We start from the raw sequence: 20,555 nt of genomic DNA on the forward strand, positions 1-20,555 counted from the left end.
TTCTCAACTTGAACAATTCACTTAATCTCTCAATTTATCTTTCTGTTGTTGAAAAAACATATACAGCATAATATTGCTGATGTAGGGTGAGAATTATTTGATTCGTTGGTATCTCTGTAGTCTTCGTGCTTTGAAGAATTAATTACTTAGTTGCATTTGAAAGAGCTATAAAATATTGCCAAGCATTTAATCCTGAAAATAAAAATAATCCAAACCAGGAAGATCAAATAAATAAATTGGTAGATAGTTAGAAGTTATGTGTTCTAGGATTGGACAATTAATAGTGCAGATACCATCTTTTCAGTCTAGCAGAGCATTCAGTTAAGGTAGTGTATCTGTAAGTGAAGCTCAAATGAAATACTGTTCACAGCACTTACTAAAAGATTTTGGATTACTCTTTGCCTTCAAGAAATAGCAAGACTCAGAATGGGTGGCAGCACGTGTAACATGATGGATAGATCATGTGTAAGGCAGCATTCACCTTCCCCCCCGGTGATACTTGCATAAAAACAGTAATTGAAATATCTCTACTTCACCTTTAGAGAACCTGTTGACCTCTCTGGTTTAAAATGCTCAAATCTTTCTCTTATTAACATCTGTTGGGAGAAATGAAGTGAAAAGATTTCTGCCTAGTTAACAGCCTACTTAAATTTAAATGGTGATGCTCACAGATATATATTGTCCTAATTTGATCTTTCTGCATTTTTTCCAAACAAAGCATTTTGTGTTTAAAAGAAAAGCAGGCACTATTAGTCCATAAGGATGAATTAGCTCAGTGCCTGAAGTGTGTAAAAAGAAAGCAGAGATGAAGAAAGATTTCACATAAAAGCAGACCTGTAAGGAAGCCAAGCTTAGTCTGTGACTTCCACAGCTCTGAGTCTCTGGAGTCTTCCTATTTTGGAGGCATCAGCAGGGGGAGGGGGAAGAGAATAACGATATAAGACAAAGCTTTCCAGACAAAAGAGAAATTCAGACCTTTATCTTCCAGCTTTTAAAATATATTTACTGGAGCCATTCATCCTGGCAGTCACTAAAAGTGCTTTCTGAAGATTTCCAGGTGTCTTGAAAGACTTCAGAGTAGAAAAATTGTATTGTCTTAGTGATTGTGTAAGCGTTCTTCTTACTGGGAGGGCTTCATAAGTTTCTCATGGGATACTTTATCTGAAAAATCCGGGAGATTGTTGCTTTATAGTTCAGTTGTGTTGTGAATTCTCCTTTTCAGTGATTTGGGGGATGGCTGTAACACAGCCCTACTTCTTGAGAGGGTGAAATGTAGCACTGAATGTTCTGCTGAGTGGCCTGAAGTGACTGTAGGGAAGCAGTGATGGTAAGAGCAGCTCCAAGGTGTTGGGCTGGGAGGGGGTACCTGGGGCCAGTCCAGGTGGGAGCCCTGTGTGAAGAGTGGGGAGTTGTGCCTGAGGCTCTACTTTATCTTCCACGCATTAGTGCCCTCTTGAATTGGTGCCATTTTATGGTTTAGGCCACGGCTGGGACATGAATCTCCTCAGGTGTCATGACAGTAATTGTGAGTGGATCCTACACTTCTTATCTCCAGGGAACAGAGTACATAACAGCATTCCCTGCTGTAATTATTTCAGTATAGGCTATAAATTATAGCTTTAACATGTGGATGTTAAGTGTTTTACACTGTTGTAATTGTAAATCTATATAATTAGACGGGGAGCCTTTTCAAGATGCTGACCCCAGCCTAACTGCACAAACCAATTTTTATTGATGGTGGTAATCCAGATGGCCAGCAATAGATAACTAAAAGGATAGAAGAGTAAGTGAAATTAAATAAACATTTGAAGTTCAACTCTTACTACAAGAAGGGTTAGTTTAGTAATTTAATCATTGGAGTTCAATAGAAGGCCTACTTGCTCTATTATATCTGAAGTGATGAAGTAGTTCTTCAGCTTCAAAAAAGAAGAAAAGCTGTGAGGAAACTACTTGAATGTTTTGTTAAAAAAAGTAACCCACAACAATGTAGTTTCTGACAAAAAGCCAGAAAAAAAAATTTCATCCTTACTTAAAATAAAGATACACCCACAAGAACTATTAGTACCGTGACAGTCATAACAGATCTTTGTAGTTCTGCAATTACATTGTACCTATGATGCTTAAAGATATTTTTGAGACATGGGAGGTTGCTTGATTGAAAAAAAACAAACAACACAACTATTAAAACTATACATTTTGAGATGTTAAAATTTACAGTATTGCAGTAAGATTGCAAAGATGTACAGTATCTTTGTGCACTTCAGCACTTCAATAAACTCCCTTGCTTTTCTTACTTACCTTTAAGAGATACTGCACTCTTTATTACTCCAATCTGTGCAGATATAGAGAGATTACAAAAGAGGGATAAAAGTTAATTATAAATAGTGTTTTTATTCATATACTAAAATTAACTATAAAGATTCATAAAATACTTGTAAATTGATATGCTATCTGGATTATGCCCAGTAGGGAAAAAAGCATAGTCTTTTAATAATTATAAATATTTTATGGTGTGCTGGTACCCAGTACCAACTAACATAGTATAAATAAACAGTAGCACAGACATCACCAGTTGGTTTATTCTTCATGAAGATACTGGGCACAAAAGAGGAGCTTTGAGAGTTCCTTGGGAAACTAGACCTAATCTGAGAGGTTTGGGTTTATTCCAACATAAAACAGTACACTAGGGAATTTCAAAGAATTTCAGTTACTTTGAAAGTATTCTTACTTTCTGACCACATGGAGTATGGACAAAGCCATTTCCTACTGGTGAGACATTCCTGCACATACCCATTTGTAGCAAGCAAATTTATTCTGGCCAGAGCAGGTCTCTTGGTGACAACTTCTATAAAATGTGCTTGTCATGCTGCCAGATAGCACAGTGCAAGTTCCATACAAATGGGCATGTATTCTTGGTTTTCTTAAAATTAAAAAAAAAAAAATCACAGGATATTTGAAGGTGTGGGATTTTATATTGCTAAGAATCTTACAAATAAGCAAAACCCCCTTTATTTAGCCTTAACAAAAAAAGTTTGAAAATCAGATTCCAGAAGACCCTTTTCTCATGCATGACTTTTCATCATGGGATGATAACTTTACTTGAATAGTAATCTTTACACGAAAAAAAACCCAAACACCTATGTCTGTGTAGGTATGTATGTAAGCTATGAATGCCAGCAAACCTCCAGCCAGGGAAAAGAGAGGTAAAGGAGGAATGGCTGCAGCCATAGATTTGTGGCACTAGAGAAACCTCACCTGGAAATGTGAATTAGGGTTGAGTCTGTTCTCTCACTTCCACAGTCATACACCATAGGAAAGAGAAAAGCTTCCAGCTTTGGAAGAATCTTTGGCAGCAGTTTGGGTTCATCCCCAGTAGCAGGGATTGGGGTGTTATTAGTACACTATAAATACATGAACTGTAGTTTTCCCTGGATCTGTTGGAGGAGCTGTGGAGGGCACCAGCAGGTAATGCTCCATGAGGAGCCTTTTCTCTGCAGTACTGCATTGCTGTTGTTTCATCTGTACTCTGTGGCAGTTTGTGATTCTGATGGAGGACTTGTCTATAACTCTTAACGTTGGATTGACAAGGCCAAAGTGCTTGCAGGCTTTTTTGGTCGGTGCTGCATTCATAACACCTCTCAGCAAGGTGATCTTCTCACTCTTGGCACAGGGGGCAATCTCTTCAAGTTCAGGAGTGAGTGCTGTGCTGGGGAGGGTGTGGTTGGTAGTTAGCTTCTCTGGGTTTATTCTCACAGCACTGGCTGATAATGAAGTGGATGATTTACAAATGCTGAGGGCACGGTTGGGATGAACCTGTTGACATCTAAAAGCAGAAAAGAGCATGTTGAGCCTCAGGAAGCCATAAAAGCTTTTTACGCTAGCGAATGTGCACTGTGCATTAGGGAGCTGACCTTGATGCCCCAGCACACTTAATTTTTTCTTTCTTTTAAATTCTCTGAATTTTTTTATTATTTTATTAATTCTCTATGTTAGAACTATTACAACTTAAAGCTTTCTTTCATGAAACTTGCAGTTCATTGATTTCTCTGACAGTCAGAAACTAATTTTCTTTTATCAATGTGGATGTTTGGAAGCTGAATAGCAAAAAACAATCTCTGGCAAACGCAGGACAACTCATCTCCTGCTACAACCTGATGTTTCCTTCATTTTCCTACTTGTATTATTGCTGAAACTCAATTTACCACACTGTAACTCACTGAAATGGCAAGTGTTGCCTGATTCAGTGATTGTGCAGGTTTAGCTGGTGCCGTGGCCATGGGATCTGTAGCCAGCTGGGTGTGGGTTGTGATGAGGACCATGAGGTGCTGTGTTGTGCCCTGCCTACACCCAGAGAGTCGTGTCCTCAGAGCTCTGACTTTCAGTTACTGAAATTAAGTCACTGGAGCACACACACAGTGACATCTTGGCACAGCCTGCCTGTCAGCAGGAGGTCTTGTGTTGTTCAGGGACTGCTTCACTCTGGAGAGGAGTTGTGCTTTGCCAGCTCACATCAAATGTGTGTGGACAAATGCAAATCTGCAGAAACAAGAAACGCTGTGTTGCTAAAACTGTAAAGTACACCAGAACTAACACGGACAAATGTGAGCTGTTTATGAAAAATGTGTTAGAAGTGTCATAGGGTGGAATTATCACTTATAAAGATCTCACTCCCACAGCCTAGAATAGCTTCAAGGTACTGGAAAATAAGGGTCTGCACTGCTCTCTGGAGATCGTGTCTATTTTGTCTTAATTATTATAGCTCTGAATATTGTTACTCTTTAATGCCATGTTGTGAAATCCCTGATGTGCTCAGCATTCCAACCATACAGTGTACAAGATTTTTATTCCCTTAAAAAAATCAACAGATTAATTTAATTGGTTCCTCCACTTCTTGAACTAGAATTTTGCCAGCAGTCACTGTATAACTTACCTGACCTAAAAATACATCTGGATGTCAATACATAGATCCTCTTATGTCCTGCTTTTCATTTTCTTCTAAAATGGAAAACACCATTCATTTCAATATTTCTGTAGGAGAAGTATATTTACCTTATCTGTATCCATTTTCTTTCTGTCTGTCTGACTTATCTACCAATGTGGTAGCCTTTCCAAAATACAAAACCAATTCAAATGAAGTTTTTGGTTTGCTCCAGGATGTCTGAGGGATTTGGTCTTAGTTATGCTCTGAATTGTTGAGGTACAGAAGTCATTCTCAGCAGAGCTTAATGGTATTCTTTGTGTGGCCAATTCTGGTCATTAATCAATTGAGATCAAGTTCTAGATACTGTTTTTTTTTTTCCTCCTGTTGGTTTTTTTTCTGGTTCACTCTGACAGTGAGGCAAATGGAGAGAAGTATTCCTGGACTGTAAAGTGGGAAGGCATATCCTAAGGGAAGTCCTTACTGTGCTGTATGTTGGTCTGTGTGAGTGGGTGGGTTTAAAGAACTTTGTGTTTGGCAGCGTGTTCTCAGTGTTCCTGCCATGTTCCAGCTCTGATGGATAGTGATGGTAGTGAGACTGGGAGAGCTGAGGGGTCAGTTAGCTTTGTCTGAACCCGGCTGTGTGACAAATGCTTAATATTAAATTAATCTTTCTTCACTGCCACAGAGAAATGCAAAAAAAAAAAGAATGTTGATTACAACATTCCTCTAGCAGGCAACAGATAAGTCTTCAGAAAAGTTGGAAGAGTCAAAGGATTGATTTGTTGTGGAGGATAGTTAGAGGAGACAGCAAATCAGTTCACTGAAGCAAGAAGTTTGTGGGAGGGTCTACTAGGACTTCTGGCTAGGGAGGACTAAGTTAAATGATACCCCAAAGTAAAATGATATAGATAAATGTGGACATTTCTGAAATGAAAGGAAGGAATGTGGAATTAAATGCAGATCTCAAAGCAGCAAAGAATCTACTCTTGTGGTTGGGAATTTGTGATCGAGGTAAATTAAAGAAGCCAATTGTTGTAAGAAAATTACTTGAAGAAATTTTTTATACTAGGGATGGCTTCATAAGGACTGAGGAAGAAAGAGAAAAGAAAAACATCAAATCCCAGTGTGTTTCTGGGAGGGAATTGTTACCAGTTTTTACAGTTAATCTGATTTCTGCTTGAGATATAACATTAAACTTTTGTTAGGAGATAACTATTTAAGAATTTACTTGAGCTGTGTAATTTCCTTTATGGCCATTTTAGCCTTTTATGATAGTATTCTTCCACACTAATTTTCTCTGAAACAAACTGGTTTCTTTAAATTGAATCAGTGGTACCTCTACAGTAGAGAATTTGTTTAAAGTGAGAGGTAAATGTTGGGAAAATGTGCAAATAGAGAAGTACAAAAACCAAATACACAGTGTTTTTGGTTTAGTATGTTTTTGGTTTTATTTTTTATATCTTATGGATTTGTCATAGTTCTTGGATTTATAGACATAATCTGAAGGGAAGCTGAAATATGAATTCTGTGTTATTGGTGTTTCACCTAGTGAAGAGTGAGTCTAGATTCTCTGGGTGATGAGTTGGGTAGTAGGAGAGGGACAGATAATTAAATCTGTGTTGTGATTCATTGATGTGTTAAGAATAGAAGTATAATATGTCATGTTACTTTCCTATCTTCTATTTACTGCTATTGGCCTTGCTAAGATTGTTTAAAAAGAGACTAAAAATTCACTGATGTAACATACTGTAAGAATTTCCATGAAACAGAGATGCGAGGTTATGTAGAATTCCTCACTCTCAGGATTCAGGACAATGCAGGATTAGGTCTGTTGTCTTGAAGTTGATGTTTATCATACATATTTAACACAGAAAAGAGTTTTGCATTTTCTATTTGATCTTCAGCTTTCCAGAAGTCATCCTCCATCCCTGATGATATAACTTTTGTCTCACATCAGTCGCGTGACATGCTCATTTTGCTGTGTATCACAAGCAAGTGGTTTTGAGGGAACTCTTTTATGTCACTTTCTTTGTATGTCACTTACCATTTTTATTAATTACTTTAGCTGTGATTTTTATATTTGTGTGGTTAAATTTTTCTGGTATAGTGTGTTTGTCTACAAAGGAGTACAAATGTCTTTTCATTCCCTGATTCAAAAAAGTTTGTCTTTTTGGGCTTTTCAGTTATTACCTTAATCAGCAGTGTCTCTTAGCTCTCAGTGACTGAGCAGCAATGACATTTTGTTCTTACTTTCTTTATTTCAACCCTTTGTTTGCTAAAGAAACAGTGTGCTGATAGTTTTTGGGTGCTGTCAGCACAGGTTCCTTGGACTGGTCGATATGAATCTTGCTGAGGGTGTTTATGCCAGGTGCACAGAACTCTGTCCTGTGTCACAGCTGAGCACAGGAACCTTGAAGGACGTGGGAAGTTCCTGGTGTTTGCTGTTTGAGTCCCACTTCACTAATCCTGAGCAGCAGTGCATGTGCTCAGCACAGAGAGCAGGAAAGGGCAGAGGAGCCTGTGTGTTTGCACCTCCAGCCCACCTGCACTTCTTGCCATTGCCTAGAAAATCCCATTTCCTTCAGTCCATGTTTTACAAGGCCTCTTTCTTTCCAACTGGTCCCTTTGAGATAAGTCTGAAATGGTAAAAAGAGGAACAATATTGACTTTACCTTTGAATGCTGAGGCTTTATATATGTATTGATAAATCATAACATCTTTATATTCTTGTAATAATGGCAGGTTATCTTCATGTTGTAACAGAACTGGCAGGAATATTTATAGAGTTGTGGGATGAAGTGTTTTTTGTTTGCCTCCTTCAGAAATAGATCAGTTAAATATCATTGGTTTGATTTGTCTTGGTGGAAATGTTTCAATTCACACATTATATTGAGCTACACTTGTATTTAAAAGATGAAATAATCTGTAAAAATAAAGAGTACAGGCAGAATATTTTTGGTTAATTTGTGGGTTCTGATGGTTTGATGTTTGGTTTTTATTGTTGTGATTTTTTTCTTTTTTTTTGGATTGGTTTTGTTGTTTTGTTGTTTTGTTTCAGAGGATTTGTTTGGTTTGGTTTTGTGGAGATTTGGTGTTTTGAGGGGTTTTTTTGTGACTTTGAACCAGTATTGTGCCTAAAAAAGTCACTTGGAGCAAGTTCAGACCTTTCATTTCATTTAGTACTTCTCAAGGTGTAGGAATTGGAATAATAAAGAACATAGAGAGCATAATCTGATAGGTTTTAAGGGTCACTGTCATGTAAATTGTGAAAGTGTTTCATATTGCTTAAGAATAAGAAATCCTTAAGAATTTACACCAGGAGGTTTAGTGTAGTAATTCAGAGATAAGATTTTTTTTTTTTATGGAATACATGCATCATAGGTATTAGATAAGACCATCCAAGACTTGCATAACCCTTTAGAAAATTATCACAGTCTTTATAAGTGAAGTTATAAAGTCTGTTGCATATGGACAAAATAACAAAAACAGCTACTGTGTCTGATTTTGTTGCCATATGTTATTTCAGTGCTCATGTGCTTAATCTAAAACAAGTAATAATTCAGTGTAAATAGTTTAGAAATCCAGTGATGGCCACATTCTGTGGTTTTGCTATTGATTTTCACATGCTCCAAATGTTTATTTGCAAATCTCTTCTGTTAAGTGAGATATGCAAACCTTTCCACTTGCATCAGAATGTTACTTTAATGATTTTCTTTTTTATCTCATTAACTATTTCTAAAAGCTCAAATTATTCATGGAATGCATTATTTGGAAGAATGAAAGCAATTCCCACTAATAAGCGAATTGCCATTTTCTTTGACACATGTAAGACCTGTGTGTACAAAATAGTAGCTACTCTGATATTGTTTTCCACTAGCATGTGTTTCTTTTTCCCTACAAAATAAACAAGAGGGTAATTTAAAGTAAACTTCGGTTGTGTAAGTTCATATTTATGGTTTCATCTATGTGAAAATGGAAATTTTATCTACTAGAATAACAATTTCAGGTTTTGGACTCTTTTCTAACAATATGTAGACTTTTGGTGGAAAAAATGGAGTTCAACATCTTGCAAAGTTTTCTCTAATTCTTTAGAATCTGACTCAAATTGAAGTCAGCTGTCATGGCTTCTCTATTTTTGATGTTCAGACTAGCTAGAATTAAACCAGATCACGTATATGTACATGCACATGCTCTGGATTCAGCATGATAAATTCTTTGCTAATGTTTTTTAATGTAATTCCAAGAGTTTCATATTGTGTGTGGGGCCAGAGCTTCTGACTATCTGACCACTTACCTCCTTTCCTCACGTTTCATTTCCCTGTACCTGGAATGTGCTACTGGGAAGTGAGATGCAGAAAGAGCCTATCTTATAGAGGTGCATAACAAAATGAAATATATTTTATTTTGAAATACATGAAATACATTCATCATGAAATACTCCTCGGCACAGTTGAAATGTCTGAAATCTGGAGTGGCTCTGGAAATCAGTGTGTGACAGATGTGTGTGCCAATCTGCATCTCTTTTGAAAGGTGTCTCCCGAATTCTAATCTTATACATTATGGAATCTACTTCCAATGTTCTAGTCTATTTATGACAGTAGTTTTCTTATCAGTCTTATCAAAAAATGGGGTCATTTTGTCTCTCATCTTGGCGTTAAAAAGAAAAATTACCTGTTACCTGAAAAATTACTGTATATGTGGTTCTGCTCTTTAGTTCACCATTGTTTAAATGAGGAAAATGGTATTTCCAGAGGAATGGTACTAATATTCATTTATCGTTTTTACAAAGAAAAGGACTGTGATTGAAAAGGTTGCCTCTGCAGGCATTATTAGTGGAAGCTGACCTGCACAAACTAATTTAATAATGTATTTAGGGAACATTAGATTTCAGATACTATGTTCTGAGTTTTCTTTCTCTCTTTCCTCCACCCTGACTGGAGGGGGAAAAAAAATCTCTCTCATTCATGAATAACATAAAATAGAATAGAAAACATGGGAGTTGTCAGGAAATGTATTTGAGAAACATTGTGTGTCAGGATTTAAATAAACTTTGTAATAGTAGATGAGATTGCACTTGGACTCAGGTAAAATGTGGTTGGTAGAAGACAGTCAGAAACCCATTTATCTCAAGTGAAGACACCTTCCAGGATTAACTTTAGACATCCTTAACACCACTGTAACTCCTGCTTGTCAATGTTCTTCAGTACTTTAGAAATACTCCTCCTGTCTCACCCATTATTTTAAAAGGTTTGGATGTCCCCTCATCCCTTTGCATTCTTAGTTCTCACCTTGTTTGTAAAACTTATGGAGAGAATGTTTCTTCTGTGTTCATTATTTTACCTTCTAAACTTTATGCAGCCATTTTCAGTTACAGTAGCAATTCAAGTTTGCAGTAACATGGGCTTCAGCAGAGGCTGAATCCCTGTGGACTTTTGTTCTGTGCCATTCCCACTGCTGGTCATGTTGGTGACATTCAGTGTTGGCCACAACAGGGTTAGGTGACCTTTTGCCTCTACTGCATGACCATGCTCTAAACATGTTCCTGATCAAAGTAGGGACAAGAAAAAGGATGAAACAGAGGTAATACTCATACTAAATACTTAGGTTTTAAAACCAATCCAATATCGGAGCCAAAGAATCTTGCAATGATGTCTGACAATAACGAGAACACATCTGTTACAACAACTTCCCTGAATCCTTGAAAATACAAAGACTCAAACCCCACTGGGAGTGCTTCTGACCCTGCCTGATTTGCACTCCTGCCTCCATGTTCCAAGGACACAAATCTACCATAATTGTGGAGTCAGTTAAGAGTCAGTGACATTCTGGCATTGGAGAACCTTGGCCTCAGTCCATCAGGGCTTCCAAAATCTCATTATTCAGTGATGCTTTCCTGAGTAATGCCCCTGCACCACTAAGGCTTCTGATGAATTTTAGGTTCCCTCCTTCCTGAAAGGCAACCTAGCACACAGATTATATAGTTCAGGAGGAGAAGTAATTTCGTAATGTTATTATTTATTATGTTTAGCTAAAAAAAAAAAGGTTAGAAATTTATAATTCTTCCTGAAATAGAATGACTATTCTCTTGACAGCAAACCCTATGAGAACAGAGAAATATATGATATCAAAGTAGGATTTGTCCTGTAACTTCAGAAGTGATTCCTAACAGAGAAGGTGGGGTTGGTATAACACAGGAGTATTAGGGGAAATGTGACAGGGCTTTATGGGTTTCTGTGATGATAGTTTCCCATTGAGAATGATAAAACAGTATATTCATATTGTTTTTCTTGATGGCAAGCTGATGAGCATGGCTGTACAAAGTAAGGGATAAAGCAGCAGAGATGTTGACAGGCATCAGTTTCTTTTGGTTAACAAGAATGCAATGTAGTTTTTAATGGATTTCACTGGAATGCTACTGAGATTTCGGGCTCTATCCTGACCCCATGTAAAGTACCAAATGATATGAATCTGTGGTTGCATATGTCTGTGTTTATGATGAGACTCATGTTTATTTTTCCCAAGTTGTGCTGATCCAGCCCACAGACATTCTTGGCTTAAACAGGGCAATGGAGCTCCCTGGCACTGACCACCCTTGGAGCAGCTGGAGCCTCTTATACCTACATTTACCCTTGGTGACTCCTACAAGCCTTTCCCTGTTCCTCCCTATTGTACAAGTTACGTTGTTTGCATTCATTCTGATTTCTGTGCCATAGGTTATAATAGAGGCTGAATAATATCCTCAAAAAAAAAAAAATCAATAAAGGAAAATAAAGGTATTTCCAAGCATATTTCTTTATCTCTTGAGGGATTGTTTATGGTACAATTGCCTGTTCTGGACACACTCTTGCCACCTGAAGAAGAGTCTCACTTTTTATTTTACTTCACATACTAAGAGCTACAATATGCACTAGAAAAATCAAACATACTTTGTAAGACGAATAGTCACAGCTGGGGATAAGGAATATAAATAGGATGACATCAAATGAAAAGAACTGATGATCCAACAAGGTTTCTATAGATCATGTTGTCTCTAATGTCAGGAGAATTGCAGATTAGTCTTACTGCTCTTTATGAGTAAGCCTATTTATCAACTTTCTGGAAAAATCTAATTTAAGGTGGCACATTTTCCTTAGTTCTGCCACACTTCAAAGCTTAAATCATTGGGGTTGGTCAGCCATTCTCTCCTGGCTGTAATCAGCATGTGAGATTCCCATTCAGGCCTTTCTGCATCCACCAGGTCTGTGCTACTCCTGGCTGACTCTGATAATGTAATTTTAGTTTGCTTGATTAGTGAAGTAAAAAAAAAACTAGGAAGCCTTACCTTTTAACAACTTTATCCAATTCAGACTTAATGTTCAGAGAAAAAGAGCAATTTAAATTGCAAATGCTCTTTATAAGGAGCTGGATTTCTGTAAAGTATAACTTAGTCATGCCATAGAGGGAGAAAATGATAAGTCCTAGAAAAAAAAAACCACCTTTGGACAAGGTGGATCCAGGCAGAGGCTTTGCTATTTTCTCCAAATAACCTACAGAAAGAGAAACTATTTTTATGACAGGATATAAGAAATGTGAATTTTAACAACTCTGGAGAAAATATGCAGGAATATAAAAATTCGTAGTTTAGCTACCATGTACTACATTTTTAACATGATGCTTTATATCCGAGTCACAAAATGGATTTGCGTACATTTACATTCATTCTTGAAAAGCTAAATAGAGCTCAGGCAAGTAAAACAAGCTGTTTGATATTATGTTCTTTTTTTTTTTCCTCCTTTCACTTGATGTAAGAATACCTTAGCATATTATGTCACATTAATCTTATATATGTAAATACTTTCAAGTCAGAACATGTAGTGTGAGCATATTTTATCAGTTATTACCACTAAGATTTTTACATATGTGAACTGAAAAAGAAGCTCTGTGTTTATCAAAATTTAAAGTAATTTTTCTCCTTTAGAATTACTTGAATTTGTGAGGTTTGCTCTGTTTCTATATCAGAAAGCATTTAACTGTGCATTGATTAAGAAATTTTTTATTATTTTGTAAATCTGGCAAATTCGTTTAAGTGCGTACGCAATGATGTGCGAGATAAAACAGAAGGATAACACAGTATCTGATGGTAACTTAAATGTAATAAAATCAGTTTTACAGTGGTCTTCACTAGCATATTCTCATAGACAGGCATTTTCTTAGGCATTTCAAAATGCTGCTGTTCTTACAGAGAGCTTTAGGATAAATCCGCATAATTCCTGTGCATGACATTTTGAAAAGACCAGAGCTGTGAATATCACACCTGATTGCTTTTAAGTCAAAAGCTTTCATGTGCAGGAAATAATGTTTCAATTAAAAAAAAAAAAGAGAGAAAAGAAGGTCATTTGACATTACTACGTTACATGCAAAATCGTGTACAGGAAAATTAAAGCAATTTCAATAGGCTGCTGACTTGGAGCTCAATAGACTTAGGCATTTGCATTACTTGTTCAAAAGGTTGATAGGCCACAATTTTAGGATCAAATTACTGCATCAACTCTCAGAACAATCAGTCTCTTGATTTTTTTTTTTTATTAAATTTTGCTACTGCTGTTTGCTGAACACCTGGATTTATCTTCTGTTGTTCCCACTTCAGCTTTGTCATCATGTGGTGTCTGAAATCTGTAATTCTCTCTACTATAATTTCAACTGTGAAGATACTGTGTAAGATTGAAAATACAAACAGCAGGTGGAAAGAATTTCTACACATTACTATGGTGACTTGGCTTTTTTCTCTTCCATGTGAACCGTATTTGATATACAATTAAAGTATATATATATATGCACTTGTAAGATTAGTGAGCATTTAAATTTTTAATGCTGCATACACTCTCTGACACTTCCCCAGGGATTCAGAGGAAATCCTCTCTCCTTGCATAAAACCAACAAGATACATTTACCCTAAAATTGCCCTTGAAATAGATACTTTTTCTAGTAATATTTAGAATAATTTCTCCCAAATGACATCTCCTTTGCTGTACAGTGCTTGATCGTAGAATCCTGAAATGCAGATTTGGGTTTTGCTTACAGTTGGGTTTCTTTACAGAACCATCAAGAAAAAGCATTTGCCATGTGAAGATTCACCATGTAGGGGATGGATTTGCTGGCTGTATAAAAAGCATTGTTCTTCTATGGATGACCTCCTTGCACAGAATGATAGTTTTATCCTTCTCTACATCATTATGTTTGCTGTACAAAAATCCTGCTGTGCTACATCATAATAACATGTAATCTTCTTGCTCAGTTTAGCTGAGATTTAAGGAGCCGCTGTTCATGGAAGCAGTTTTCTAAAGTCTGATCTATAATTTACCAGAATCAACCAGGCAAAAGAGCAAGAGGCTTTATAAGAGGGATACAGCCCTTAAAACTCTTAAATGAAGATTAGTTTAAAGTTTTACAATCCGGTACAGAACCATCTGGCAAATCTCATGTCAGGCTTTGTTAAACCTCTGAGCTTTCCTAGTATGCTGTAGTTGTTCAACCCCCACCCCACACCCTGTTTTTATCTTTCATTCCTCTGCCTCCTGCCCTGCACCCTCTTTACTCATAGATATGTTGGAACAAAGGAGGGAAATAAGTAAGCCCAGGGCTGATTTTTCTGCAGGAATAGTGTAAGAGCTGTGAGTGCTGGAGGCTGTGGGTGAGCTGCACCTCTGGAAATCATGGCTGACTGGATATGCATTAGGTGACTTACTGCATCTCTGAAGAGGTACTTGCAAGATAAAAGCTGCCTGTTGGCAGCAGCATTAGAGACTTGCTGGGTCAAATTATGGCTTTTGAGTCCAAGGAATCACTGAGAGGACGTACAGACACATCACAAGGCATCTTGATACTGTCAGAAATGGAGGTGCAGTTGTTACAGACAAAACAGTGTAGAAGTTGTCAGTGGTGATTCCAGACTGCTGTTTAGTGTGGAAAGCTGATTGTTTCCATTACTACTGAATCACACCTTAGGGCTCTAGACAGTGGGTTTCTCATTGATGCTTCCACAAAGGGGGTTTTATCTATGTGTTCATTTGCATTTTTGTCCTTTACTTCTTCAACACAAAGCAAAAACCTTCCCAAAGGAATTCTTACTTGATTTCAACTGTCCTATGGCTTTCTCATATACTTATATATTTATCTAAAGCATGGAAACTCAGAGCAAAATATTTTTTTTCTTAACAATCTGTTAAATGAACTTATCACTGAAATTAACCCTTCTAACAACCTTCATGTGAAAGGTGAACAGGAGGCTGAAGGAGAGGACTTCAGGAATCCAATTACCTGAAATCAACTTAGAAGCAAGAAGGAGGCATTGTTAATGGAGATAATCTCCTTCTCAGACTTAGGGCATACCTCTGTCTCAGTGTGATAATAAAGACATTCTACCTGGACAGTAAAATCACTACACATGATTTCCTGATTATAATGGGGGACAGAAAAATAGTAAAGTCTGCAGTTCCTGTCTAAAAATGTAGCTTTTGGCAGGCAGACAGAAGTTGCCCTAAAATAAGCATTTGCAATCCCAATTGACAATGCAACATAGATAATATATTATTTACTAAATGTCTTTTGCTGTTTGTTTCCTAAATTTCACTTCAAGCCGTATAGGTTTTCAGCATGAAAGACAACTAAATAGAACACTTTTCCCCCTCTAAAGTGCAGAAGTAGAACACTTGGAATCAGATAATCTTAATGCTGCTGTAGCAATTTTGTAAGGCACCAGAGGAAAATGCTTTGTATTATCTTGAAATTTCAATCTGCTTTTGCTTCTCACAGCAATCAATAACCATTAGAATTACTGGTGGTAGTATCTGTCTAGATAATTTTAAGGCTTTTCCAGAAATCAAAATAGGTAAACCAAAATTGTCATGCTGTAACCTTCATTTTTCTTTTTTTTTTTTTTTTTTTCCTTTCTAACCATAATAAATCCAGATTTCTTTGAAGAAAAACAAAAACTTGTCAATAAAAAAGCAGGAGGGAATGAAGTTGATATCTAGCTGAACAGATCCAGTAGTTAGTATTAGAATAAAACTTTAAGATCCGGAACAAATTCCCTTTGCAGCATGGAAAATGACAGTCATTGAAAAATTAGTCATATCCCTGGGTCAAGTTACTAGAAGTTTTTATGATTCCTGCTCTGGAGGCTGGGGCAAAACAATTAAAGGTAACTTAACTTCTCTCCAGCTAAAAGGGAAGGACTTTACAACAATTTTAGAGTATGTGTGTTGTGTTAGAGGGGCTGCTGGCAGCCCAGGAGTTGGGGCTGTAAGGGATACAACAGCCTTCCCTCTTCCTCACTCCCTTCCCAACCCACACAGGGGCTGGTAGGGCAGGATCCCAGGCAGGGGGAGCTAGGCTAGTACCTCTGGTCAGGGAGAGAATGGAATTCAGTCTAACGGAGAAAACAGGTTGAGAGACTGAACAATGTCTTGTCATGGATCATCCAAACCTGGGCAGGCACCAAGAGCTGAGTGGGCAGGAGCAGGATTCCATCAGAAGGGACGTCTGTGACCAAGCACTTGTAAGATCAGCTTGAGCTGTCTCAGGTGCACCAAAGATTTCCCCTCATGTTTCAGAGTGAGGATCACTCTGCAGCATCTTAAAGACCAAAATGAAGTCTGGCTTGAAACACTGACTTGCATAACCTTTAAAATCTATTTTGCAGTTTATTTTCTCTGGTAGATTTTGGAAGCCCGGATATTACCTGTCAAGTTGTCATAAGTAATCATATGTTTGGTAACTTATTTCTTCCAATAAACAACAGAAAATTCTCATGATGAATTTAATTTTTCTCTTAAAATATGTTTAATAACTACTTTGATTAAATATTAAAGTTTTCTTTTGCTGCTATAATTAGACAGAAAATTCCAAATATCAGCAAAATATTTTATGCACAGTCTTTTTACTACCTGGCTGTTAGTCTGGACTTTATTGATCGCTAACATCATTGATCAGGGTAATTTCTAGGTGGTCAGGTGGAAGACTTATGAGACTTGGCTGTATGATGACTCAGCAAACCAAAACCTCTTTTATATTGAAAATACCTGCAGACTGGACTTTCTGTGGATGGGCAGGATTGCCTGGCCTTGGGGGAGAGTTGAAATTATTGCATTTCCCGCTGGGCAAAAGGGAACACCGAGATAAAGGAAACCTTTGCAGCCAGTAAGATCCTGTGTGGTTTCCTGTCTCTTTGCCTTCCTCAGTGCCAGCAGCACAGCAGTGATACAGGGTGGCAGGTAATGATTTAGAGCAAAGTGTGTCTCCCTCAGCTCCGGCGGGGGGTAGATCTGGGAAGGTGTTGGATGAGTGGCAGGAACTGAATCAGTTGTCCAGATATGCCCTGTGCTCGTGGAAGGGTAGCTGGCTGTAACAAAGTGACAGGTGGTTCGTCAGACATGAAAAGGACCTAATTTATTCCAGAAGTCAAGCCTGCCTGCTAGAGAAATTGTAATTGGTGCGTGTACAAGAGCTAAGGGAGCTCTAATGGCACTGCTGAAACCATAATGTAATATCCAGGTTGAAATCATTCCATCTTTATCTCATTATGAGCGCGATTTTCTTCTATGTGTGAAACTTAAATGCCAAATTGAGGAAGTGGAGGGAACATAAACAAAAGACTGTGGGCACAGTCTATTGTTTCCTCAGAAGGATTGTAGAAACTACATAAGGCTGTAGGAAGATGCTCCAAGCAAAATGGGCAGATAAAGGCTTCCAAAAACTTCCCAGTTTTAGTAAGAGCTTCTTTATCTGTGCTGAAAGAAAGAAGCTCCTGGGAGAATTGTCTCTCTTTATCACATTACTCTTTATAAAAGAGAAAAGAGAACTTGTGGATAAGTGCTGCTTATGTGGTCCATTAGCAACGTGTGTGTATCTCAGCAAGGGGCAAGTGAAGAGCTTTACAGTGGAAGTACAACTGCTTGTAGTAGCAGGTAGTTCAGAACAGGTACTCACACTTGGAAGCTGCCTCTAGTCAGCAGTCTGAGCAGTGGGTCAGTGTCAGCTGTCCTGGGTGTGCTCTCAGCTCCTGTGGAACATGCTTTTCCACCCTGAAAAGTGAGAATGCAAATGTGCTTCAAGGTTCTCTGTGACAAACTGCATCTGGGTGGTGCAGGGGCTTTCATTTCTAGAAATAGCTCTGAAACATAACTGGAAAGCTGGAATGAGAGCTAGAAAGATGTGAAGTCTGTAGGGGTTGAAGACAGTTAGTGTTTTATTTTGTCCTTCCACGTACTCTGGGGTGCAGGTTGCTGCACTATTTTTTCTCTTTCTGTGTCTTGTCCCTGCTTTCTGATGCTTGATTTCAAGGTGAGGTGAAAGGATCTCTTTGGGTGGTGTGTAGGGGGAGCAACAGGAAGTAAATGGTGCTGGTCAATAGGAAATTCAGCACTGAGTAGTCTGAGTCTTTAGCTCATATCTAAGACTTAGAGTATGAGTTCCAGTGTTACTCAATCACCTTAAGAATTGTTTCACCTAAATGAAGTTTTGTATATATTTTACATACATTTTCTTTATGCATTCATATGTTTGATTATTCTTTTTTCTTTGTGCTGCAATATAGAACTGGGCAAATGTATACAAAATCAATGTGAATTTCCAAGAAAAATGATTTCTCAAGAAAGAGTGTGATTTTTAATGTCAGTTCCTGGCAGGTTACCCCATGTGGAATTGTTATGGTATCTTGGCACTACAACTGATATGTTTAATAATTTTCATTATGTGTTTGGGTCCCTTTGATGCTTGATGATTACATTTAAAGCAAGATTATAAGGTAGAAAACATTTGCTTTTGAACACATGAAAAACACAACCTTCCCTTTCCAGATGCATTCATTTTAACTCTGTTTAGCATTCACTAAATCTATGGTTATTTCTTTTTTCTTTTGAAATGCACTTATTGTTCTATTTCAAGAATGAATCGTGTCCCATTGCTACCCCAAAATACAAAATAACAAAAAAATGGTAAAAATGATTGCTTGTAATCTACTATTACAGGCAATCCAACCTGCCAAAACACAATTGCCATTTAATAAGGTGGCTTTTTTGAAAGAAGTGCTGTGAATGCTAACTGAAGTTGCCTACAAATTTTGTATTTAAAAAAGTGTTTCATTTTAAGTGACCGTAGTTTGCTAATGACAGAAATTCCAATGGCAAATCTCTCCCTCTCTTTGTCAGTCCTTGCATGGGCATTCAGATTGCTCTGATGCAAGACCTGGATAAGATGATATTCGTATTACATATTGTCAAAGGCCATGTTCAAAGGGTAATACATTAGAAATGTTGTATTTCAGGAGAAGGAAAATCCTGGCACTACTTAAAGAGCATATTTCAGCAGAGGATCTTTTTTTTTTTTTGTAAACGCCACTATTTCTGTTTTATGAAGAAAAAAAAATTAGAGAGAAAGAAAGTATGAGACCTGTGTTTTTTACAACAATGTGCAAAGCTTCTTTCCTGGGAAATTCATATGGAAAAAATTAGAAGAAGCCAGCATCCTATTCAATGTTCACTCCCAGTGTTCAAAAATCTTACATGTTTATTATTGAAGCAGAACAATTACAGATGGTAATGAGTAATTGCAGGATGTTTTGATATTAAAAAGGGAAATATGAAGAGACAGCAAGTCCTCTTTGAAGACTAGTTTAATCTCTTTGATTACATAGACTTTAGGTTTGGGGTGGTCTTGAAATATTCCAAGGTAGTGGAAAGTCAAGGAGATAGGAAGTTGGTAACAGTCTTCTGACTCCAGCTCTGAAGAGCATTAAGGAAAGGCAAGGGCTCTTATCCGAAAACATGGCCCCACATCCAAGTGATGAACCTATTTCAGGTAGTTACACTGCGGGGTGTCCATTGAACAGAGCACAGACTGGGGAGGAAATGACAGAGAAACCAGAGTCAAGCTCTCTCTGAATTTCTGCTGCAGAACCTTACTCTGTTGGCAAATAATTTCATATTTTTGCCTGAATTTTTATCTATACACAGAGAGCAAGGTGTGTACCCCTTACCTTGAAAACTAAAGCAACTCTATAAAGCTACTATTCTGGAAAAAAAAAAAAAAGAGGCCTATAGCCTACTTCAAAAGTATGCAGTCATGATATGTTATTGTATGGATTTTGTACCTGTTTTGTTTCCTCAAGAAAAATTGATGCTGAACGTTGACTGAACATGTAACTGAGACATGCTTTTCTCTCCTAAAAGCACACAAAAGAAGTGGGAAGGCCACAGACTCCTTTGAAAGAAACAACCTTGGAGCCTTGGACTCAGCCGCAGGTAGGCTGGAACAACTTTTCTGATAACTTGTTTTCTGTAATGGTGTTTTCTGTCACTCTTCATGGAATAATCTGCAAAGGAATCTTGGAACAGGTTGCTCTGTGGTTCTTAGTATCGTGTGTTGAAATGGTTTGTTTGGGTGTTTGGCTGCCCAGATTATTGGTAGTGCTCTTTTAGTTGAGCATTAAGGGAGAAATGCCAGCATTATCTTACCTTCAGCTTGTGTTTCATATATGCTTAAAAATTTTTGCAGAACTTGACAACACAAAACTACTTTAGTAGTGTTATTGGTGCATCAATAAACTATGAACATCTGGTGGAGAAATGAAGTGGTGGAAGTTTATTTTGAAATCCTA

General features: G+C 37.5%; 1 protein-coding gene across 2 annotated transcripts in view; it reads left to right on the forward strand.

The window, feature by feature from the left end:
• PCDH11X (protocadherin 11 X-linked) overlaps positions 1–20,555 on the forward strand; it is a 461,507-nt gene that overhangs the window by 196,408 nt on the left and 244,544 nt on the right. For both annotated transcript variants that reach the window (XM_032701980.1, XM_032701982.1), the window contains one exon: positions 20,128–20,199. In XM_032701980.1, the coding sequence (XP_032557871.1) occupies positions 20,128–20,199 (72 nt within the window). The remainder of the gene's footprint in view (positions 1–20,127; positions 20,200–20,555) is intronic.

This window comes from Chiroxiphia lanceolata, chromosome 14, assembly GCF_009829145.1.
Source record: "Chiroxiphia lanceolata isolate bChiLan1 chromosome 14, bChiLan1.pri, whole genome shotgun sequence".
NCBI lineage: Eukaryota > Metazoa > Chordata > Aves > Passeriformes > Pipridae > Chiroxiphia > Chiroxiphia lanceolata.